Below are 24,713 nucleotides of genomic sequence, written 5' to 3' on the forward strand. Positions count from 1 at the left end.
AACTACTGGAGAAAATGCTTTTTCTTGATTTTTTAATGAACAATGATTATGTAATTAATAACACAGAATTATCAGTTAACTTGTAAATAATAGTTTGGTGGTGGGCTTTTTAGGCATCACTGTTTATGTGCAGCTCTGTTGCCTCTTTGTTTCCCCCTTGACTTTGCATTAGATTTGGTGGAAGACCAAAAGTGTACATGTAGGCTTGGCTCCACATGAGGTGTGTTCTGCCAGATGTACTTGCTATATTTGGCAGAACTTGAGGGGTTTACTGTCTCAGATCAGCTCATCCTGACTAAGAGACCTTGCTAAGAAGGGAACATTTTGGCAGCTTTCGTACATGATTTAGAGCTCCTGTTCTCACGTCACCAGACCTTGCAGGAGGAGAGATGCTTCACAAATGAAAGTTCTGCATAAATACTTGGGGGGGAAAAAAAAAAAAAAACAACAAAAAAACCAAAACCCATTCAGCAGAAAACATATTTTGTTTTTTTTCTCAGTGGACTCTTAAAGACTAATATAATGCCATAATGCTTCAAGCTTTCTTTGTAAGATTCAAAAGATATTTTTCTGTGCTCTGTGTGTTTATTCAGAAGGGTGTCTTTGACCTGAATTTTAGTTTCCTATTTAATCTTAATGTCTTACTTTAACAAACATTATAAATACTTGCTTAAATACCACATTCACAGTATATTTGTGCCTGCTGTCTGACAAATGCACTTTGCCAATCAAAAAATCCCGAGCTTAACCCACAAAGAAATGAGTACAGTACCATTGCATTGCTTCTCACTGCCAAGCAGTGGAGATCCCAGTCACATGGAGAAGCACACATTTGGAACAATTCTATCACTGCTGGAAAACCCTGACCATGTTTCATTGTGGAATAGATAAAATTTATGCACTCTCTCTGACCAGTTTTCCTTTTTAAATATCATTCCTCCTACAGGTCTACGATGCTGTTTGTTCTATCACAATCTCAATTATAATATGGGAAACAATTGTTGCCAAAATTTTGCCTAAATTTCACCTGTTGGGATTCAGTTCTTTGGTTTTCAGCACATGTTACGTATCTGCTGTTAGTCTGCATGGTCATGTGGAGCAAAGGGAGTAAATGTACATCTGGGGAAGTCTGTTTTTGTCGTTGCTGTTGTTGAGATGCTGTTATTGAGATATTCTGTAGCATTTTTACACCCATTCCAACAGCTGTAGCTGTCTTTTTCGTATTTAAAAAAAAAACAAGCCAAAAGAGAAATATACTGTACTCCATGCATTGATACTGCAAATCCAACCAGTCACGTTTTCTTCTTTTCCTTTCTCTCTGACTGGTCAATTCAGAAAAGGAAGTCCAGTTCGAGTGTTCAGATGATGGTGAGGATCTTTATCGACAGATTTTTTTTCCTCCTGTGAAACATTCACACTTAGAAAACAAACAGTTGCATTTAGCTTTGTTAACTTACTGTGAGAACTGCAAGACCTTAAAGTACAACCTTGTGAATTTTAAGCCTGCAGTTGCTATATGCCATCCACAGTGAATTGTTCAGCCATTCTTTCAAACAAGTCTTTACTTTTTTTTAACCTGGGGACATAAAAAGCCAAAAAAGTAGATGTAACATCAGCCAATGCAGCTGTTCTTAGTAAATAAGAATAGTAACAAAATAGTAATCTTGTAACAGCCTTCTCTTTGTTTTTAAAACCTCCTTATTTCAAAAGCTAATAATATTAATATTGTAAAATGTAACACAAAACAAGTTGCACAGTGATACGGTACTGCATTAATTGAGTCACTGTAGCCCAAGATGCCATGCTAAATGCTCAGGAGTAAAAAAGCCAATTTCCCAGCCTTCCCACACTAGTTTCCCAGCTAGCTTGCTCCGCAGCTCCGGGCCGTGTCCCAAGGTGTCCCAGCTGACAGTCTCAATAACTTTCCTTCCTCCTCAACTTGTTCTCCAGTCTTGTGTTCATTTGGGCTCCGTGACCCCACACGGTAACTTCCTCTCTTGCTGTTGGTGGTGGTTTTGAATGTGACCTTTGAGGTGCTCATGAGGATGGGCTCTGCCTGCTGCTGCTGCTGCCAGCAGAGAGAAGGCAAAGAGCCCTCATCCACATCTTTCACTGGGAAGCCAGCTCTCCTTGGGAAGCAAAAGCTGCTGGTCAGGCGTGAGCAGCCGTGCAGTTCTGTAGGTAAATCCTCTGTTCCGTGGGTGAATGCAGAATTCCAGTGGCAGGAGCCACAGCATCCAAAGGAGGGGCACTGGGAAGGTGCAGTGTGGTTATTGCCAGGATCCCAAACTTCAGGTGTGCGTTAAGCCTTTGGTATAGAAGTATTGTGTGAAAGATAAAGCCCCAAGATACAGGCCTTATTTGGTAAAATATTTTCATATTCTATGGAAAAAAGGCCAGTCAGGATACTAGAGTTGTGCCCAGCTGTTTGGAGTGCGTGTGTGTCTGTCCCTGCACTACTGTCACACCTCAAAGTGACTTTTGGCAAGCGATGCAGCAATAAAACATTGTCCTTCACAAAAAACAGAAGAACACTGGTTAAGCACAAATTAGCTTTGAAGGAACTGTTTCATATGACAATATTGTAATCCTTTAGGAGTGGTTTCTCTTTGGTGTCAGAAATGCATGCACCATGTGTTCCTAGATTAATGTCTCTTTCTATGAGAGGGAAAACATGTACAGCTTATTGCTGTTTTCTTGCAAAGTTTCAAAGGGTTTTACCAAGTTCTGTTTACGTGGAAGAAATAACTGTATTTTGAATCACGTTCTCTCTCTCTCTCTTCCTGATGAGTGCTGGATTCTCAATACCTCACTGAAGAAGTTTTTAATAGATTTCCTGCAGTTTACAGCAGTAGCTGTAATGAATATTGTTTCTTTTCATAGGGCTTTCACCAAGGGAGTATGGACCAAAGCCTGCTCTCCTTACTCAGGCAAAATTGGAATTGAACTTTGACTAGCCTGTTTTCTTTATATGTTCAACCAAGAACACTCATTGGGATACCACTTGGGTTTTTTTATTAAGCTGCTACTGAATAGGACTGTATGAAATCTGGTGAAATCTTCATTTCTTTCCTTATGTTTTTCCTTTATGTCCATTTGCTTTTCGCTAGGGTCTTTTTAATCTAGTCTCTCAATGACTACACTGATGCAAAAATATGAATCTGTAGTTATGCAACTCCATATGCAATTTTTGTCTTGCTTGGAAGGTTTAGTCTGCTGTCAAGCAGCTTTGTTTGTGTTCCCACTCTTCTACAGATCTCCAGTAGAACTTTCGTTTACTGAAATGGGTGAGGTTATCTTTAAAGTTTTTTCCTGAGTAAGGAGTTCAGGGTTCTGTCCATCTCAGAATCCCATAAATACCAAAGCAAGTAAAATACTTGCCAATACTTAAATATCCCCATGGAAGACTTTATGCACAAAGGTGTTTGTTCTCTCCCTATCCTGACTTGAGACAATCCTACAGCTTACAGCTGTAATTCTGCATAGAGAAATGAAATTTATTTGGCAATGAGTAAGCCAAGTCAGGGCATAATCAATTGCATTTCAATACTGACTCATATGTTCTCTTAATGACAATTTCTGCAGAAAGATCATTGTTTAAAAAATAACTGCTCCTCATCATCCTGCTGTAGAGCATCATGAACTTTGCTTTAAAATCAAAGAAAATTATTTTTATTCTATATGGGAAAACAGTATTATTATTATTATAGTATTATATAGTATTATTATAGTATTACAGTATTATAGTTATTAACAAGTATTATTAAATAACATTTAGTGTCTACATAATGTTCCCTGATTAACTAACAAAACTACTTTATATTCTTCAAAGCCAGTTAAATGCTTTTTAAAAATTAGCAAATGTGCAGTCTGTAATTCATTACTACAAATCCTGTGGACATTTCCATAATTTAAACGTATCCTAAGTAAGATTCACTTCAGCTGCAGGCTCAGTTCCTGAAATCCACAAGTGAGCTGCCATGCCTGGCCCAAAGTAAAATAATCATCATAAAGTGCTGAGGACATGGAGTCTGTGAATTTCATTTCTTTCCATTCCATAAAGTTAATTACATTTTTAGGAAAATCCATTAACAAAACAATTTCAGGCATTTCTGGTTTTGCTTTGCACACTTACTACTAAGTACTATGACTAGAAGGTTCAGTAGAACTTGGTTTTTTGGATTAAAGTCTTTTCAGATCATCTGTATCTATATACCTAGTTCTGCATGATGCTTTGGACTACCCTTGTTAAAATTGGATATGACCAAAATGTACATAATATATTTTCCTCTTTATTGAGAGAGGAAAAAATACATCTTTCAAACCAGTTTGACAATACTTGAATCTTGCTTCTTAGTGCACGTAAAAAGTGGCTCACTACATTATTTTTAGTATTTCTGTTCTTCCCATACTCCATGGTATTAATGAAAGTTAAATCTTAAAAAATGGATTTAAAGGATCCGATACTTTGAAACTTCATGCTGAGCAGTTTAATTTGAATTAATATTTTATACAGATAAAAGGCAGAAGGTGTAGCACTACGCCAAGCATAAGAGATATTGTGAGGACCTATATGTAAAGTTAAACAGAGAGGTGCTGATGGCTGGAGTAAGGCTACAGGTACCATAGTGGGAAACCTGGTGCTTCCAAGTCACAGTACCAGCACTGAGAAGCTGCCAGTGATTTTCTGCTAAAAATAGCACCACAAAAGCTCAAGGGGCACAAGTCTCTTTCTAGCCTCAGTCACATTTATTCCGAAGTGGAATCAGAAGCCAGTAGAGCAAATTACAGATTCTTGAAGCACTACAAATACTCAAATGTTATTTATGGTAGGGATAATTCATTAGAAATAAAGAACTATTGGGTGCAATGACCGAACACCATTGCATGTCACGAAATGGCAGTGACTATTTATTTAGGACTTTAGTTCTTTATTCTTCTTAGACCTGCTTAGCTGCTACTTAAGGGCTCTCTGCTAAGTGTCTCAGCTCAACTCATCCATCCCTTATCTAGACCTTGGTGCAGGGCTCTGGCAGCGCGTGGGGAGGAGCTGCCAGCCAGCTCCTGGAGTTAGTGTCCGTGTTCCTGCAAGTTCCTAAGTTCATCTTTCTGTATTCTTTATTTCCATATCTATATCTATCTATAGATACCGATACCTGTCTATAGATGTTGTGTACAGAGATATAGATACCGTGCCTACCATGAGTTCTAAGGCCTGTCTGTTTCTGTTTTCTGCATACCTACAGATAAACAACAAAACCAACGTGGTAACCAGCCCCAAGGAAAATATTCCTACCCCGGCGCTGGTATACCTGGAATTTTCCTTCTCATGCTATCTGGAAGTTTTTGACTGTCCTTCTGTTTGTTCTTCCTTTTTTTTTTTTTTTTTTTTTTTCTTCTTTTTTGCTTTTTCATGCATTTACTCTGTTTGCTTTCTAAAAACAGGTTTTGGAAAACCCTTTTTTTGTTTGAATTATGCTGTCTTTTTTTTGTGAGGAAACCCATTAGAGCGTGTTTATTGACAGAAAATGTTAAATGGAATCTGGATGCGGTAGAGTCATAGCATTTGTAACCGTAGCTGAATTTTTTGCATGCTGTGCCAGAAAGTGAGTAGAATGCGCTTGGTGTTGCTCTTAAGTCTTTGCCTGATGAGTGTTGCCACCTTCTAATGCTAACCTTTTGCACCAACAAAATCTTTTAAAACCAGCTCTATTATTTTCTCAGCTTTGTCTTAGTTAAAGTGTTGACATCCAGGAGAGCTAACAGGATTATTACTAGACTGCCATAAAACAGACCTTATTCAGATTTTCATTCCATATTTTCTGAAACTCAGCAGGACTTTGCAAGACATCTCTGGGATCAAGAGGCATCTAGAGCTAAACATATTGCTTTTTTCTCTTCCATTTAAATCAGCAGGAGACATTATTCATTAATAAGCTCTACTAAGGGCATATTCCAAATCCAAGTGATGTTCCTGGATGTTTACTGTAGTCTGGCTTTTATTAATAGCCCTATTTCTAAGGCACCTCTGTATCACAGGGCTCACCAATGTAAATGCCAGTGCCAATATACATCGTGTTGTGACTTGTTGTTTCCCATGCACATATGAATCTTCGAAAACAGGGTAATTCACACACATTTGGAAGCATTTTTCCTCTGCAATTTTTTTGAGCAGCTGGCACTGAGGCATACAGTAAGTTCTTCCTAAGGCCGAGTCAGCAGGTTGCATGCAGGAGTTTATGGCAATCTGTTCCCAGACAGAGCAGTGCCCAATGGCCCATGCTGAAAGCATGCTGGCTGCCATTTCAAAGATGACTGAACCTTTTTTTAAAAAAGTTAAAGCATTTGGGGAAATTACACTTTTAAATGGCACAAAGATCTCTCACACTTGGTTTTATGCAGCTCTGCCAAGGCAGGAGTTCAGAGCAATCCACACATTCCAAACCACGGTAGTGTCTAGGGGTAGTCATCCTTAATCCTTATCAATTCCACTGTATTTCAGTTAGATGACTTCATGCTAATACAAGCAAACATGATTAAGGAGAAGTTATTAAGGCTTAAAGATTTGTGACTGCCCTGCCTGTCCAGGTTCAGACAGGAAAGCCCACAGAGCATTTGGCCTGCTCTCATCCAGAAGTGCCTCTGCAGGTCTCCAGAGCTTCTCAAAGCCCTGCACACCCCGGTCCTGAATAAGGTCTCTGCATGCTGCTGCATTAGGTGAGATGGCCTTTTTTGCTGGCTTGCTGTTGAGGAAATCTGTGTTCGAGACATCCAGTTTCACCCCCTGGCGACAGTTAACATTTGTTTTAACTCTTGTCAGTGTTCAGCATTTGTGAGCTGGCTCTTCTTGCACTCCCTCACACCAATGAAAATGTATTTACCAATGGGAACTCTTTCTCTCTTTATTTTGTTCTCGCTCAGGAGCCCCAAACTACAGTAATCCACAACCCTGATGGAAATAAGGTATTCAGAAAGAATCAACTCCATCTTGCTTTTCCACACCACACTTTCCATCCACTATTCCTCAGTGCAAGTAGGGCCATTCCAAGAATTTGTGAAGGAAAATCTCATTCCTGCGTTTGTACACCCAGTGTCTCTCAAGCCTGTTTTCATCCATGTCCATCTGCTGCGTGCATCCTGCTGCTTCTGAGCTCCTGAAGCTCTTGGGGGAGTTGGTAGCAATGGGCAGAGCTCAGTGCCCTGTGCAGCCCAGCCTGGGGAGCAGGGGGTCTCTCTCATTTCAGCCAAAAATGCTGCAGTCTAAGGGAAACCTAAGAGTGCTGTTCTCAGAGTGTGGTGAGATGATCCCGGCGAGTTTTACGTGCAGTCGTCACTCAGACAAAGATGTTATTTCCATTTATTCCATCTGCTGTTTCTCAGCATGCTTATACTCTGTGTCGTGATGTGTCTTTGCACAGGACTTTGGTTTTCTTCCATAACATCACTGGGCAGTTTCTAAAAATATTTCACATTTCAAGTGACAAAGAGATCTTTTGATTTTTACATGTTTTCTTCATGCTCTTTTCTTTTTCTTATGTATTGTGATGTTTGCATCTGGCAGCTGATCCCTAAAACGTGTTTTGTTTTGTTTTTTTCATGCATGGACTTGAAAAGGGCCAGGAAATACCATGTGTTAATGTTCCTAGGTTTCCTGAAAAGAATTTATGCTTCAACAAGAATTTCACTGTTTGCAGTGCTGATTTAATTCACATCCCATTTATCTAGTCTTAACTCCCTGTGGTTATTTCATAAGAGAAGGAGTGGATCTGAGTGACGACATAACGCATGCATCCATTCCTCAAGCATGGAAGTGCTGATGGTGTGTGTTGTGCTTGTGTGTCCCAATCCTTTATGTCCCCTGCATCTGTCCAACACAGAACTTGTGTTTTCATGTTACTACTCTTTGAGCTCCCCAAGTTGAAACTCATAGGCCACCAGCAGCCTGTGTTTGAACAGCAGGCTGATCTTTATCGCTGAAGTCCACTAAAGCCCAGAAACCCAGATAAAATATTGGCATGACTACATCTACTTGATTTTATTACATTATCTCAACAACTGAGATACTCAATGTCCCAAAAGGTCACAGCAAACAAACAAACCCCTTAATGTGGAGAGTTCCTCCTAAATTTATCTGAAAGACTAATCCTTGTAGTATGGCAACTGGAGTGGATGCTTCAGTGTTAGAGGCTACATCTGCCCTGTGAGCTTTGCATGGTGTTTACAACTCATATTTGTGTGAGGTTTTTGTTCATTTGTAAGTACTTTATCTAATCTTTGAAGTGCTGGAGCATGATACATCCGTGTAGAGTGGAATGTCTAACACAACCGGGGCAGGGGCAGCATGGTGGCTCATTCAGTTTTGTTTGTGTGTGACTTAATTCCTCTAGTTTGACTTATTGATGCGCATTTGGGTTTGGAAGGTCTGAGTAATGCATTAGCCCTCTTGAACGTTCCTTTGGCTCAGCCTTGTGAGGACACAGTAAATGAAGGGCACTGGCAAATTTACCTTTCATTATGTAATTGTAAATCCTTAAAAGAATTAAATACAATACCAGTCCTGTCTTCTGTGTCAGATAAAAACAGATCAGTTAATCTTTTTTGTTATTCAGCTGCAAAAAAAAATAATTTTACTTTTCAAGAGAGTACAGAGATAAAAAAAACATCTAGCTTAAAACTTTCCAGCTCTCTGCAGCTGTTAGATTTGACAGTGCCCTGTTGAATTTCCCCATTATATTTCATGTTTCTGGTAATTAAGGAAAGACTGAGATACAATATCCTTGCCTTTTTAAGTGTGATGGCTTAAGAATAAACTGTCTGATAGATGAGTCATTCCTCTGCATGACTGGTTGGTTGAAGAATACTGCTACAAAGATGCCTTAGTTTGTCAAAGTTCTTAATATATTTTCATCAATTCATCTTCTTAAAAAAAAAATCACAAAAACCAATATAAAAATGAGATCATCTGATCCAATATGCTTCAGATCACTGTCATTTGAATATACATTGGATAAGTCACACGAGCAGGAAATCGGTTGTAAATTGTAGCTTGTGGAAGCCTGCATATTTGGAAGGTGGAATTGGAATGGAATGACTTATTTTGCACAGTTGGTTTAATCACTAAGCTTAAAATGGCAAGCACTCCTACTTGGCTGAGGTAATTCATACATTTCAGATGGACTTTGTAGAGTTGGATGTTAAAGAAAAAAAAACTTTCCTGTACATTCCTGTGAAGTAAAAGCATCAGAGTGCAGGAATTGTGTTTCTGTTCCCTCCTGTGGAGAATGGCAATGTTTGACATCCATTTCAGGTGGAAATGTCTCAATCAGTGTGTGACCATTTGTTTGTGAATGACATCCCACCCTGCTTCAAGGCTTTGCATGATTCCTGTAACTAATCCTGTCATTTTCCTAGGCACGCAAGTAAGGCTTGCCTTGTTTTGTACATTTGACTCATATTTACTTCTCAACAGGAATCTACAGAGAGTTCCAACACGACCATCGAAGATGAGGATGTGAAAGGTATGATTTTATGCTGGAAATGTTTGGAGAAGCAGTAACATGAGTTTTGTGGTTGTATTTCAGTAGGCCATTAAACACAGGAACCCCTAATGAATTTTAGGAGATAATAGTGTTTTCCCTTTTTTAGAAGAAATTACTTTAGATGTGTTTGAAACTTAACTGTAATTTTTCAGTTCCCAAAACACTATTTCCCATGATGTTTTGGGATTAAGAGTATAAAGTTACTGCTTTTTGACTAAGATATTAGTTCCAGTAATAATAGAAGTAGATTATAAATGTCTAAGTCAGTGCTTTGTAACTTTTACTTAGTTTATGTTTAGCATGCCATTTGTGTTTTGGGTTTGGTTTTGGTTTTTTTTTTTTCATGTCACCATTTTTATTTTTATTCTGTTCAGATGCCAGTGTATCTTTTTGGTTTCCTTTTGTTCTGTCCATACACTTATTTTAATATTCTTTTTTTCTTTAAAAAACTGACATCAAAACTTTTTTTCTAAACCTGTTTTTGTAGCTTCACAGATAATATTTGTTTCCATTTTTCCTGCTCTAAACATTATGCTGTGATGTTACACATACCTATTTTAATAGCATTATGTTTTAAAATGCAAAGGGTTTGAAAAAAAATATTTGGTTTGTGTGTCTTTGATTCACAAAATAGGTTGGCTTTTGACCTCAAAAAGAATGGTGTATGTACAGATGAAATGTGGGCCAGAGGTGATAGTAAGATAAAACAGGGAGAATGGATGCAACAAAGTGGTGGTGGTTTGAGTTACTGTGAAAGGAGAGAACAATTATAGGGATCTGCAGCTGATGCATTGGAAAACACAGTGTAATTCACCTTTAATCGTAATGCTTTGTATTTCTTTCTTCGAACTATTTGATGTAGTTTAACAACTAAGCTTATGAAATTAATAATTTAATTATAGGGCCTCCGTGTGGTGATGTAATGTAGCGTTATTACAGTAGGGTTTTAGAAAATTCTGTGTGACACTTACCACACAGAATTGTACCTCAGGGGATACAATTATACAGAAACACAACAATGAAAATAATTTGCCTAATTCTTTTATATGATTCTGCAGTATCATGCAGTTGGATGGCCACAATATATGGTATTCCCAAACCAGAAAAGGGGATCTTGCAGTAAGCACAGGTCTGAGGAACAAGATCCTGTTTGTGTCTTTCCCTGCAATGTACAGGGATTAAGTTTTCTGTTTATTTAAGAGACAAATATAATTTCCCTCTTATTAATTGTTCATGAACTTGTGTGTTTTTCACTTTTTTAGTATTCCTCTCACACTTCCCATCTTTCCTCTGGAGACTGTTTTTCATACTGTTTTATTATAAATTAAAACTAACAGTGCCCCCAGGGTCTAATTTGTAGAATGATTCAGGGAATAGGCAGTCCTGCATCCCTGACACCTCTTACAAGCTCAAGCTTCTTGCTCTAGCAAGGCACTTAGGAAAGATTATTCCCCCCCCCAGAGCAAGATTGAGTCCTGGATGTATGTTTTGTAGGAGAACAGTGAGAAAGCTGTTCTCTTGTCAGCAACAGCTACTAGAGATAAAATACTGATAGGAACAAATGGATTGCAGAGGAAGGAGAGAGAATTCTCCAGGTCCTTACATGTATGCTCAAGATGGCTCAGGATGCTTGTCACCATGTTCAGATCCAGAAGGAATGCTTTGCACTTTAGATGATAAAGAACGTTTAAGACCTTTTTGCTTTTCATTGCAGCATGGAGTAGGGCATGGGAAGAGGCTCTGTCCTTCCTGGGAAGGAGTAGGGGGCTGTGGCTGTAACTGAGCAGCAGTATTAGTGTGTGTTTTATGGCATTGCAGTGTGATCCACAGCCCCCAGGGAATGGCTCTGCAGAGGCTGTGTGTGTTATTCCGTTCCCAGTATCCCAGTGCTGTACAGACAGAGCCAGGGCCCTTTGCTTTGCTGCAAACATCCAGCTCTGCACCAGGGGCTTTGTTCTGTGGGGTTGATTTGCCTCTCTGCAGAGATGTGGCTCCCATGGGTCTGTTTTGGGGTACAGTATCTCCAGTGCACTGTGGGAGCTGGTGCATATGCATGTCCATGCCAAGTGTTATGGATGTTAGGCTTCATTAAGACAGGGAGCAATTAAAAATGTCTTACATCACCTATCATTAATGTATCCTTAGGATCAAATTCTCCTCCTGTGTGTCAGGGGTGCACAGAGCATTCTCCTCTCGTGTCAGGATCTCGTCCTGTTTTCACTTTTGAAGGCAGGTATTTAACTTGAAGACAGTAAAATCAGGTTTACTTTTCATTTTTTATTTACTGGAAATCTTAGTGTCTGTAACTTTGCCTTGTTTACATATACACTTACCCCTTCCAGGACTTGAACATACTTCTTTTAGTAGAAACACTGCTTGCCAAACAACAGTGAGCTTTCATAACTCAAGCAATAAGTTAATTATATCGTTGGAGTCTGACATGGCTTGAAGCTGTAGTTCAGGTTCCTTGCTAAGATAAATTTCTGACATTAACCATCAATCATGGGCTTATCTGCATGACAGTGATCGCTCCTGAATATGACAGGACAAGACAGGAAGAACATGCTGAGAACTGGACTGTAGGCAATGCCTTCTTCTGGGATTGTTTGTGGGATTTCTTCTTCCTGTAGTAATGAGACTGGAACTATTGGGGAGCATCTCTGTAATATGGGTTTGATTTTTCAAGTAATGCTATGGAATAGCACCATTATTTTTGTCCACCGATTTTCAGAAAGGTGAGTTGTTAGATGGACAGGAGATGTGAATTTCTCATGGTGTCTTTTTGCCCCCAGAGACAAGAATCATGCTTGGCAATGGGGAATTACTGAGCTGTAAGGCGCTTAGAGATTTGAGAAACTGTGATTTACCTGTGCTGCTTAATACATCTGGAAGGTATATTGCCTCAAAATAATGTATTGGTAATTAATTGTACACCTGTTGGCCTAATTTGATTTAACGGTAGAAAGAAAGCAGTTCAAACTATTTCTTTTGGAATAAACATTCCTTAAAAATCATTCAAATTTCTAAGAACAGTTTTTCCAAAGCTCTTTCAAAGCCCATTGTGTCTGAGTACCAGATACAGGGGTAAATCTGCGCTGGCATCTGAACAGAGTCACTCACACCTACGACCTTTACAACTGTTCTTTGGTACCCACACTGCCCCTGAAAGTACATCATTAACATTGTTTGTATGCTCAAAATTTTCTAAGTTCTTGCTGCTTCTAATTAAATTATCATTATTTTTCTTTTGGCCTTCTTCTTTTCTTCCTTCACATGTCCTTGACCCTCACACAGCTTTCACAAAGGAGGAGGACATGGAGAGGTTGAGTTCCACCCACCACTCCTCCTCTTCCATTGCTTCTTCATCCCACTGGTCACCACCCTTGCCGTGCCCCAGAGGCCACTCCTGCTGCCAGTGCCTGCTGAGGAGTCTGATCACACTCTACCTCTTCATCTTTGTTTGTTCATATGTTGTGTTTCTTTCCATCAATTCAGCGGGCAAGTCCATGAGAAATGCAAACTCAGAGAGTCAATCGCTTGAGTCTGAGCTCTCCCACTCCACTCCTTCCTCTGTACTATGTAAGTTGAGAGACTCATCTATCAGATGATCTCCTCTGTCTCTTCTCTTCCCTCCCCACCATCTGACAGAAGCTCAAAAAAGGTCAATTGCTATGATCTACCTGATCTAGGAATGACCTGTGCTTAGCCTTTACAAAAGTAAAATTTTTTAGCTATTTTTTTCTTGTCATTAATTGTAAAAATATTTTCATCAGCCATAACAGCAGGATTAATATGTCTGTATTTCAGACAGCTGTATCTTGCAGGAGTAATCTTCGCAGTAGTTTTCAACTTAGGGAGAGACATTTGCCTTAACTCTTGCTTGGATCCTGGATAGGGCCTCAGTATTAATTACCTGTTACATTTATTATATCAAGTTCCTTTCTTGAGCATCCCCATTGATAAATCAGCCTTGAAGCTGCTGTGGCAGGTGCTAACTCGCAGCATTGATAGGACAAGTGGGAAATGTCATCCTCTGCTCAGGAGGAGATCTCTGATGATCAGTGACCAACTGACAGTAAAGGAAATCTCCAGTGTTAAAATATGAGAGGGGAAAGGCGCTCTATTGGTAGAATACACCAACAGCTCTGGGTAGAGCATTTCTTGTTTGTAAATGAACTCCGAAATTCTTCAGAAATTCCTTGGAGGGGTGAGACCTTGTAACTTGGAACAGGAATGACTTCCTGGGAATGAGGGTTCTGCTTGCCAGGTTCTGATCCTGCAGCCAGCGTGTGTCAGGATAGTTGCACTGGTGGTAAGAGCGGGAATTTGCACAGATAAAAGTGAGATCCAGGCAGGCCCTTGGGAACATGGGCTGTGTGTTATTGGCCTGAACCTTATTTTAAACATGAGTGGAATTTTTGGTGGGGTCAGCTAGTGCAGGTGGGAGGAGCCAGTCCCATAGGGGATGGGCTGTCTCTGGTCCTTGCTGTTGCCAGGTAATGCCAAAAGCACAGCTTCATTCTGTGGGAGCAGTGGGATAGGCTTTGTCAATGTATGGGTGAGTGTGGATCAAACTAGAAGTACAAACATTGCCAGCACAAACATCCCAGAGCCAGGGAAAAAAAGAGGAATTAATAGGAGTTCTGGGCTGTGTAACACAGAGGGTTGGCATGTCAGTAACACGTGCCATAAGGCTTTGTTCCATCTATGGTGCATACCCACACAATGCCTTTTATGTGCCCAGCATTTCCAGATCTGAGTGCTGCCAGCCTCACATGTCCAGTTCCTCTGAACTAGTTGAGTGATTAGGCAGGAACACAGTTTAAATGAAAATAAACACAGCAGCAAAGCTTGTTGATGTCTTACTCATCAAGACTTGGGACACCATTTCTGGAGACAGCAGCCAGATTCCATGAAATTGTTGGGAAATCATAGTGCAGTGTCTTGTAAGTGCAGTGACCATGATGCAGCTTTGATCTGAGACTGTAGGTGATTTATCATTAAAAGATAATAACTTACCAACATTTGCTATGCTGTATCAGTATTAGTGTAATTTTTTAGTTTAATTACGTAAAGAGAGAGCATCTTTAGATGTAATTGATTCCATACAAATAAAAATATACTATGTATGGCATGTGATAAGTTGCTTAATTTTAATTGAAATAGACACATGAATTTTGTTCGATCTGTTTTGTCAGTACAGGGTGGAAAAGTTCCGGGATAATTTTTCAGATATTTGCCTACATAGCTAAAGAATTGAAATTTTTTTAGGGCAGTAGCAGGCTTACCAGTTTTCAGATAGGTGAGAGATACCAAATAACCCTGATAAAAGTCTGCAGATCATCCATCCATTTCATAATTGGATGACTCAGAGTGAGTCTTTGGAATTGGCATGCTCTAGGAAAAAGATGCACATGTGAGAAGACAGCTCAGATGTTTTAGTCCCTATCAAACCTTAAGGTTCAGTATGGGCTAAGACATAAATGCTGGCGTTCTGTATGCTTAATCTTGATAAACTTCTTAAATGAGAAGTTCCCTGGAGCATGCCTTGTCATCTGATGGTCTAGGTGGTTTTATGTAGATCTGAAACCCAGTCAGTCGTTTATTTTCTTTTCAGAAATTATTTAGTTGGAATATTTGTGGCAGAAATTGTAAGAAAAGCTATCAGCAGAGAATTTTCAAATATTGGTGTCATGAGAAGCATTTGTAGGAACATTGTGTGATGTTCAGCAGTCCATGCTGAAAAAAAAGCTGAATGAAATCTGGTACATCCACACAGCCAGAACTTGTTATACAACAGAGGGTAAAATTTCTAGTATCTTCCTCTTTCTTTTCAGACTTTGGTTATTTCCAGAGCATAGAAATAATTTGACTGGCTGTGTGCTTTCCATCTATCTGGTGTTTGTTGGGACAATGTTCAGATGGGAAGTGAGGCCAGGTTCCCCCTGCTGTGCTATTCCATTTTAGCAGACCACTGTCACCTCAATACCAACTGTCCTGTTTTAAAACAACTGCACAACAGGGAGGATTGGTCCCCCTGGATTTAACCCTCCTCCACAGTGTAGAGATCTGTGTTTGAGCTGGTTGTCTAGACTCCCTTTAGCCAGTGCAAATAGGTCAGATGAGTCACACTTGTCTTAAAAATCTATTTTAGGATATGATGAATTCTGCCCTGAAAGTGCTGATTTCTCTCCCTTGGCTGTTAGGGAGGGGAGTTGAGAGAACAAACTCACTTGTCTGTACTTATATGTGTCCAAAATGCTGTGAGATTAATCCAATCTGAGGTATACAGAGACACATAGTTAAGAGTACCCAGATGAAAAGTTTTAAGGGTTTTTGCCTTGAGAAACAACATGTGAGCAAGTCAGAAGCAAAATCATTTTAATCATCTCCAAGTGCATGTGCAAATGTGGAACAAGGTTACCTTGTTCTTCTGGAAAGGTGCTTCTCTGCTTAGGCATTGCAGTGCAGTGGTGATACAGACAGGCATCTGAAGGGTTGATGGCAGGAGAAAGGTGTTTCAATATCTGCCTGAAGCATAAAGTGGTTTAAATTATTGTTTTCACTGGGGTCACTTTTGAAAAAAATGATGGGTAATATGGTGGCCAGTGAGTTACAAGGGCTCTTCTCTTGTGTGTCAAAAAACATGAAGTTTTAGCTACAGATATTTCTGAAGGCTTCACTTTCACATATCTACAGCTCATTTTTATACTGCACATTCTCTCTGCAATCAAAATACCAAAATATCTGTCATTTCTGTGTGATTCTTGTAGGTTGAGTTTATAAATATTTCTTGGGGCTACAGGAAGAGAAGAAAAGCCAGAGTTCCCTGCTGGAAAATGGCAGTTTTTGCTGCTATTTTATCCTTTTTTTTTCCCTGCGATATTTGATTTCACTACCTGGGGAACTGCTCCTTGTAGGTTGAAAGTATTGATAGTGTTAATGCTTTTTGCTTAAATGGTGTTTCTCCTCATTTTATGTTGTTTAAATCTTAGTGTTAATAGTGGTCTTTAATTTAGAAAGATTATCCCTCACCCTGTAGCTGAGCAAGGAAAAAAGGTAATGTACTATAGCTAGAGATTAATGACTCATTTAAAGTTAACATATGTGCTGCAGCAATGCTGAAGAAAACATTTTAGCCAGTGATTGGAAATGTTCTTTTTTGTTCTTTTTCTTATTATTTGGTCTTTTTATAGCTCTTCTTCATAATATTTTTGTTTCAACTGCCTTTGTCTTAGTCGTATGCCTACTCACTTGCCAAAGCAGGGGGTTTATTTTTTTAGCTGCTAAACCCCTATTAATTACCTTAACTCCTTCACCCAATGGGGAAAAAGGTGTTGTAAGGAACAGGTCCATGGTCTTTTCTACAGTGTATTTACTTGACCCATATTCTGAGCAAAGAATGTCAAAGCCACCATCTTCTCCACACAAGCTTGCTAGGCCTGCAGTCTGTTTCCTTCTGGTTTTCAGGAAAATGGCTCAGCACCTTTGACTTGTCAACAGTGTTCTTCCCTCACACCTCAGTTGTTTGAAAGACACAAGGTGTATTTTTGTTCAGTTATCCTTTGTGTACAGAGTACATATTTTATGCTGTGGAAAGCTATTGTCATATTCTAAAAAACTATAGATGTGTCAGGCTTTACTTTTTGAACTGACTGTGACCACACTCTGTGGAAAAAGTAGCTGAACCAGTTTTACCAGAATCTCATTACAGTTGTCAGTTTTGTTTAGGAAGTTTAGTTGCTGTAGTTTTATTTAGGGAGTCCTGACTGCACATCAAATGAAAAGTATAATAGCATGAAATTGCCACTGTACATCAAACAGCATAATTGTCCTAGAATTCAATACAAGCCAAGTTTACTATTGGACAAAAAAATAAATAATGAAAAAGTCAAATGCAAATGGTGATTGTAAGTGACAGTTATCTGGCAGATGGGAACTGGCCAGATGCCTCTTCCCTAATGCCTTGTGTTGTCCTTGTATAGTTTGGAGTGTGTATTTAGATGGAAAAAAAACCTGGAGTGATCGAAGAGCACATGTTATGTGGAGTCCATCAAACTCAGAATGAAAATTGGATAATTTTCTTACCACTCTAAGAACTGCCAATTATTTGTGTCAGATGCTGTCTGCAGTAGCAGGACACTGTTCCTACCAATACCATTTCACCTTAGTTTATGTCCAGTGCCTTCCCTGTTTTGTCCTCTGCACTAAGGGAAGGTGCAGGGATTTGACTGGATGCATATGGCCACCAAGTCACAGCTGTATTTTCTTTCTGCTGCTTTCCAGTCGCCTTCCAATTCTCTACTTGTTATATTTCAGTTTTCCCATCTTTTTTCTTTTCCTTACTCCTTCCAGGTTAAACTTCTGTTCCAATGACAATGAAGCAGTAACACTTTTGGTCTCTGTTTGTAGTCTGGCTCCCTGCACCCCCACAAATACCCACATGAGAAGGCATAAAAGCTAAAAACAATGAGGAGGAGGAGGTTTGTGCAAAATCACAGTGGCTCCTGAGTATTTGAATTAGTCTTTGATGTCTGCTGTTATTTCATACTGCCTTGTTCTTGTACTGAGTAAGGGCTAGGAAGGAGGCAGAGAATTTTGCACGATAGGATAAATCAGTTCTGGAGCTCCTCTCTCTGAATTGTGCTTCACCTCTGCCTTTGGCTCACTGCCAGTGAAACTGCATAGCAGATCACTAAATAGCAAGAAATGTAATTTTCTAATATGTGTGTAATTGTGTGTCACTAAAAGGTGAGAGTAGCATAGTGGCTTTCATAGTTTTATGTAATGCTTGTAATTTTGTAGAAAAATTGAGGACTGAGTTGAAAGGCAGATGATTTGGCAACATCTTCCTGTTCCTGACAAGTCTGCATTGGGAACTGTGAAGCCTTTCCACAAGTGCTGACACCAGTGCTGGAGTTGGATGGTGATTGATTTGAGGCAGTGATAAGTGCTGTAATCTCCTTTGCTGGCTTTGCTGGCCTCTGGAGCTTCCTGATGGATGTGTTTGACATCCCATGGATATGTCTGCAGACACAGCTCTCCTGAGTGTTAGTACAGCCCAGGCAAACTTTGCTGGAACCCCATTAGGTAGTATAAGGTGGCTTCTGTCAGAAAGCTTCATGAAAACATAGGTTCCACTGCAATTTCATTTTGGAGCAAAAACCAGGAAAACCAGCAATTTGGCAGCACAATTCAATTTCTTCCTTCTGGGCTTGATGTGGAATTATATCTTGTGTATCTCAACATCAAAGGTACTGTGGTAAAACTCAGGAAAGGCGTGACTGATGTTAGTGAAAAGGGGAATATTGCCAACTGTCTTGAGCCAAGTGATGATAAATTATGTGTCCATGTGGTTTTGTGCCTCTCGTGTGTGGGAACTTTAGTACCATTGCAGGCATATTAATTGCTGATATCATTATCCACTAACATGAGCTCATGATTATGTAGCAACTGATCAGAGATTTTTACCTCATTTCCCACTGTCTGATTTAATGGTCTGTAATTTCCTTGTCTCTGATTGAGATGTGTTACTGGGTTATTTAATCAAATCCTTTAGCTCAGCTATATGTATGTGAGATGCTGCGTGCAGAACTGGTAATTTCCTCACTGCACGAGGTCTGCTTGTTCTGGATCTCTTTTTGCCAGCCTTCTGTAGGACTGCACCATTATTTCTGACTCAGCCATCCCACCACTTGGCTGGTGCTGGCAATGCCATGCAGTGTCCACACAGTCTGCCCCATGTTGTTTAAACCAATGATGATGGAGGCATTGCTGCTCTCTTCATTAAAAGTCTTTGTTCTTTTCACAATCCTTGTGAAAAATAAGGCAGTTCATACTTGAAATGCTCTCAGCCACAGTGCTAACAGTCAAGAGCTGCTCGCAAAAAGCCTTGGTAGACCTTTACATCCACTTTTTTCACCATCACATTTTTTCTTGCTGGTTTCTTTTTGATCCTTTTCACCTGAATGCTTTAGGTGTGCACTAAAGGAGAAGGTTAACACCACAGTGTCAGTTTTGAGCACAGCATTGGAAAGGTAATTTCTCTGTGTGCTCCCCAGCATTTTCTTTTCAAGAAGAATGTGATCTCTCTCTGCACTTTCAGTTTTAACATTCCAGGCATGTTTTTGTTAATGGTCAAACCCATGTGTGGGAGTGTGCTGTACAACTGTTGCTTGCAAACAGAGCTACTACAGCCAGACTGGCTGTAAAACAGTAATCAGCTTCCTGGAGTTTGAAGTCTAGAGTTGGGCTTGGTTTGTTTTGCTTTTTAAACAGCAGAGCCTCCGGTGAAGGAAAGATAATTAGAAGTATGATAGGGAAGTGGATTGATCTTGACGTCTGTTTAATTTCCTTGTGGATACAGGAGTGCACTGAAGGCGAATCAGTGTAAAGCAACAACGTAACATCATGTCCTTTGGTTGTAAGAAGGAGGAGAGATGGCTGTTGTGGCAGCTGGGGAGTGACAGAATCCCTGTCAGCTGTCACCTTCCACTTTGCCTTCCCCTGTAAGATTGGGTTTGTGTCTCTCCCCAGCTCGTAAGCAGGAGATTATCAAGGTGACTGAGCAGTTGATTGAAGCCATCAACAACGGGGACTTCGAAGCTTACACGTAAGCTCCTCCTTTGGAGGGGGTGAGGACAGCTGGGGTATTTGACACTGTCTGTGTAAATATGCATGTTTATGTGTGAGTGCCTGTGCTTGGAGTTAGGTACTGTTGAAATGCCTTCCCAGATGTCCCCTTGAAACACAAGATACGTGCATGGCCACTTTTCCCTGGCTTCATACATCACTAGTTTTAGAAGAGCTGCTAGTATGACTCCAGTGTAGTTAGAAGAAAATATTTAAATCTGGCTTACATCATGATGCGAGGTGTAAAAAATATCCCTTGCATTGCACAGCCACGGTTTTCATTGTCACAAGTGAAAATTCCTACTTGTAATAACACTGACTTGTGGGTCTTTTTTTGGTCAAAACATGATTTATGTGAAATGGGGTCCACTCCAAGTAAGCTCCAAATTTACTAATTGAGCTGAAACCAGAACTCCATGCCTGCTCCTGATGTTAAGTTCTGTTCTTTTCCAATGTGATGGCATGAGTAGGTGAAATGTTTGGTAGGCATAAAAGAAACAGTTAAAAATGATCTCTCCAAAGCAGTGATCCCTAACCACGTGTGCTCATTGCAGAATTTCCTCTTTTCCATAGAAAAATCTGTGATCCTGGCCTTACGTCTTTTGAACCTGAAGCTTTGGGTAATCTGGTAGAAGGGATGGACTTCCACCGGTTTTACTTCGAAAATGGTAAATATTCCAGTTTCATCTCCAAGTCTTCATCTGTTCCTTGTGACTTGTGTCTCTCATCTAATGAGCTTTTTGGTCTGGGAGTTAGTTAATTGGCTTGGGCAGGGGAAGGGAGTATTATTTTTTTCAGAGTTCTGCTATAGGTGTTTTTCAGTCTGCTTCTGCTCTGCTCATTCACACATCACAGGGCACTTCACAGGGCAGAGGAGAGTTTCAGGTATTTGGAACTAAAAAGTCAAAATTAAGAATGAGTTAAGAGTTTAATTATTTTAACTGAAAATATTGAGTACAAATGTCATAAGACGTAATAGGGAAACTGAAATGTTGGGAAACTCCAGGTGGTGCCCTCCACTTTATTTAATCCATATATGTGCATGTGTGACGGTGTTTGCAGGGGTCTTAGGATGAGGGAAGAGACGAGAATGTTGACTCCATGTTTCAGAAGGCTTGATTTGTTATTTTATGATATATATTATATTAAAACTATACTAAAAGAATAGAAGGAAAGGATTTCATCAGAAGGCTAGCTAAGAATAGAAAAGGAATGATAACAAAGGCTTGTGACTGATCAAGACAGTCCAAACAGCTGGACTGTGATTGGCTATTCATTAGAAACAATCACATGAGACCAATCACAAATCCACCTGTTGCATTCCACAGCAGCAGATAATCGTTTTATATTTTGTTCCTCAGGCCTCTTAGCTTCTCAGGAGAAAAAATCCTAAGGAAATGATTTTTCATAAAATGTCTGTGACATGCATGGATTAAACATGTTTACTTATTAAGTAGTGTATAATAAGTGATTGTGCTCTTTCTACGAAGTATTTTAGTTGTAGGTGTGATTATCATAAAACCCTAGCTATGATTTTGTATCTGCTAAGCCTGAGATGTTTGTGTGTAAAACAGATTGGCATGAGTTCTTTTGGCTTACCCAGAGCAAATGTGGTTTCTCTTGTGTGTACCCCTGTGTGTGTATGTGTGTGTGTGTGATAGCTCTGTCCAAAAGCAACAAGCCGATCCACACGATCATCCTGAACCCTCACGTGCACCTGGTGGGTGAGGACGCGGCGTGCATCGCCTACATCCGCCTGACGCAGTACATGGACGGCAGCGGCATGCCAAAGACCATGCAGTCTGAGGAGACGCGTGTCTGGCACCGGCGCGACGGCAAGTGGCAGAACGTGCACTTCCACCGCTCGGGCTCGCCCACCGTGCCCATCAAGTAAGGAACTGCCCCAGCACCAGCTCACTCCTCCTAGGCACACCACGTAGTCCAATAGCTGCTTTGGGCCTTAAAAACCGCGAGCCGTCCTCTGGTAGTGTCATTTTTTGTGGTTGTTCATTATGTGTTATACCCACTGCTGTGTGTAGTGTTGGTGACAAGATTTCTAAAATAATGCGCTTTTTTGGTTGTTGTTTTCTACTCTGATGCCCACTGATCCAACTCGGTCCCTGAACCGACAGCTTGAAGAGCAGGAAAGTGTTTTGAACTAAAGAAAGCTTGATAGAAGTCACACAAAACAGGATTAGAAAACCTAGAATACAATTGCTGGAAAACCTGAGAAAACAAAAAGCAGTAGGATATATGGAGCTGTCAGAGCTAACCAGAAAGTTTCAAGTAAAATGCGTCATTATTAGGAAAAACTGAAGTTTGACTAATATTTAGTGTGATTTCCAGCCACCTCTACTTTCCCAGGCCTAGGTATGTTCACTGCAAGTTGGGTGTTAGCCAGTTTACACATTTACTCTGTAAATTGAGCCATCTCAGTCCCTCTCACGTTCTTATCTCTTTCCCCACACTCTCTGTGCCTAACTGCTGAGTATTCCTTGTTGGGCAGTTCTGACATCCCCATGGGACAGCCTCTCATCTCTCCCATCAGCATTTCTCTCTGCTGTTCATCCAGGCCCTGCCACACCCTCAGAGTCAGTGACCAAGGTCTTTGAGCCACATTGTCACCAGGGTTAATGACAGCACACTGGGGGTTGCAATAACAAAATAAAGAGTCACAGCTTGCTCAGGAGGTTCTGCTCAAGCCATTGGCTTCTCTGCTTCTTCAGCAGCCTCTGCAAATGAGCCCAAACCTCAGTGACTGGTGGTTTCCCAAATAGGCAGCCTGGTCCAGGCCTGGCTTTGCTCAGTTGTGAGCCCTCTGTGTAGGATACAATTCCATTTGCATCAGGTGTCTTAATGTGGAGACTGGCTGAATTTCCTGGTGTGGATGGTAAGGGCTTAGATTTCATCTTTTGAACCATCATGTCTCATATTTTACTCCTTGCAACACTGTTCTCCTATCTGAAATAATACTTGATGAAGTAAAAATAAGGTAGAATGAAGTGTTAAACTTCCATGGTGATGATTTTGTATTATTTTCTTATTTAGGAAAAAAGAAATTTTATTACTTAGTGATAACTTTTTTTTTCAAAATATGAAGCCAATGGGAACAGGAGCCAAATGTTTGTTTCTACATTCCAGCTGCACTGCCAGTGTTTCAACAGATAGTATTCAAAGAGCAGTTACTCTTCCTTGAAATGCAGTTTTAGGTAAATCTTTGAGGTCTTCAAAAGGAGTGTTTGTCAAGGGATCTGAGCTGGGTGTGTGTAGAAACCAGAAAGCCCAAGTGAAGCAGGTTCACCTGGCACACTGCACTCTTGAACAGTCAGTGTTTACAGGACAGTGGCATGAAATGGACTAGAGAATCATTTAATCATTTCCTCTGATTTTTTTTCTACCTTTGTCTTTTTTGGGACTACAGGTACTGTAGGATGTCCTTTGCATCTGCTTGTGCTCCCTAATAAAGATATGGATTTCTGTGACTGCCAAGGGTGGAAGGAGAAGAAAAATCACCATGGAGTAATTTTTTTGCAGTTGCAGAGTGGATTTTGTATTGGTGAATCTTTTGAGCCAATGGGGTCAGACAGATGAGATTTCAGGATTGCAAGGGGTGTCCAAGCTTAAGGGGTCACAGAGGAGCCTTAGAGCCAGACTGAGGCTTGAGGAGAGATTCCCTGAGACAGCAGCGTAGCCCTACTTGTGTAGCACTGGCAACAATATCACATAAATCCCATAACCAGCTCTCATCTTGAATTCAGGGGAGTTTTTTGGACTTGCTCCTAGCACTATTCCAAAATATTGTTGGTCTGATAGTTCAGAGCCTTGCTTTCCAGTGTAAAATTCGGTCATCTTCAGAGAATCCTTGGTTTTTCTATGCCATGGTTGTTCTCCTGTGCTGGTTAGGTGTGCAGACATGAACTGGTTTGTAGGAAGCCTGATCAGATCATTGCCACCTTCTACTTCTGTAGGGTAAGCAGCCAGCCCTACCTCAGATGGCTTTGTCTGATAGGATCTCCATTTTCCTATTACCTTATCTCCTTACTGTCTTTTTTTGTTGGAGGTTTACCTTTCCATTAGCTTGGCTTCTTCTGAAATGCTCTGTCCAGTTGGAGTCAGGGCTTTATTTAATTCCCCAATATCTTCTCCCTGCTCTGTTGCACAATTTTTGCACTTTTGTCATCTGCAGCGCATCTCAGCCAGCCACCTGTTTACCCTCAACTCTCATTTCCAGCCAGTGAGTACACAGAAACTTCTACAGAACGTTGCACTTCCTATTATTCCATGTAATATTTTTTGATTACCCAGCCCTCAAGGTTATTTGGTTCTCCTTGCACAGTGCTCCTGTTTTCTTTTCTATTTATAGTGCCTTCCACCTGAGTGTCAGTATGCTATGTGAGATCAGTCCTACTGCTTGTGCTCAGCACTAGGGAGTCTGCTCTAGGCTGATAACTTCCCTTTCAGCACAAACATTGCCATTCTTTCTTTATTCCCCATCTTCTAAAGTCTGACAGGGAGATTCCCATGTAGCACCTAGCCAGACCC

The 24,713-nt window shown here is 40.3% G+C and overlaps 1 protein-coding gene across 14 annotated transcripts in view; it reads left to right on the forward strand.

Annotated features, from left to right (window-relative positions):
* CAMK2D (calcium/calmodulin dependent protein kinase II delta) overlaps positions 1–24,713 on the forward strand; it is a 121,370-nt gene that overhangs the window by 93,233 nt on the left and 3,424 nt on the right. For 6 of the 14 annotated variants that reach the window (XM_077176798.1, XM_077176797.1, XM_077176795.1 and 3 more), the window contains exons 15-21: positions 1,336–1,368; positions 5,247–5,306; positions 6,922–6,963; positions 9,470–9,518; positions 20,076–20,151; positions 20,745–20,839; positions 21,833–22,061. In XM_077176798.1, coding sequence (XP_077032913.1) covers positions 1,336–1,368; positions 5,247–5,306; positions 6,922–6,963; positions 9,470–9,518; positions 20,076–20,151; positions 20,745–20,839; positions 21,833–22,061 — 584 coding nt within the window. Of the gene's footprint in view, positions 1–1,335; positions 1,369–5,246; positions 5,307–6,921; positions 6,964–9,469; positions 9,519–20,075; positions 20,152–20,744; positions 20,840–21,832; positions 22,066–24,713 lie in introns of those variants that run through there. The other 8 variants (XM_077176806.1, XM_077176805.1, XM_077176804.1 and 5 more) reach the window with 3 other exon arrangements.

Source organism: Agelaius phoeniceus, chromosome 4, assembly GCF_051311805.1.
Source record: "Agelaius phoeniceus isolate bAgePho1 chromosome 4, bAgePho1.hap1, whole genome shotgun sequence".
NCBI lineage: Eukaryota > Metazoa > Chordata > Aves > Passeriformes > Icteridae > Agelaius > Agelaius phoeniceus.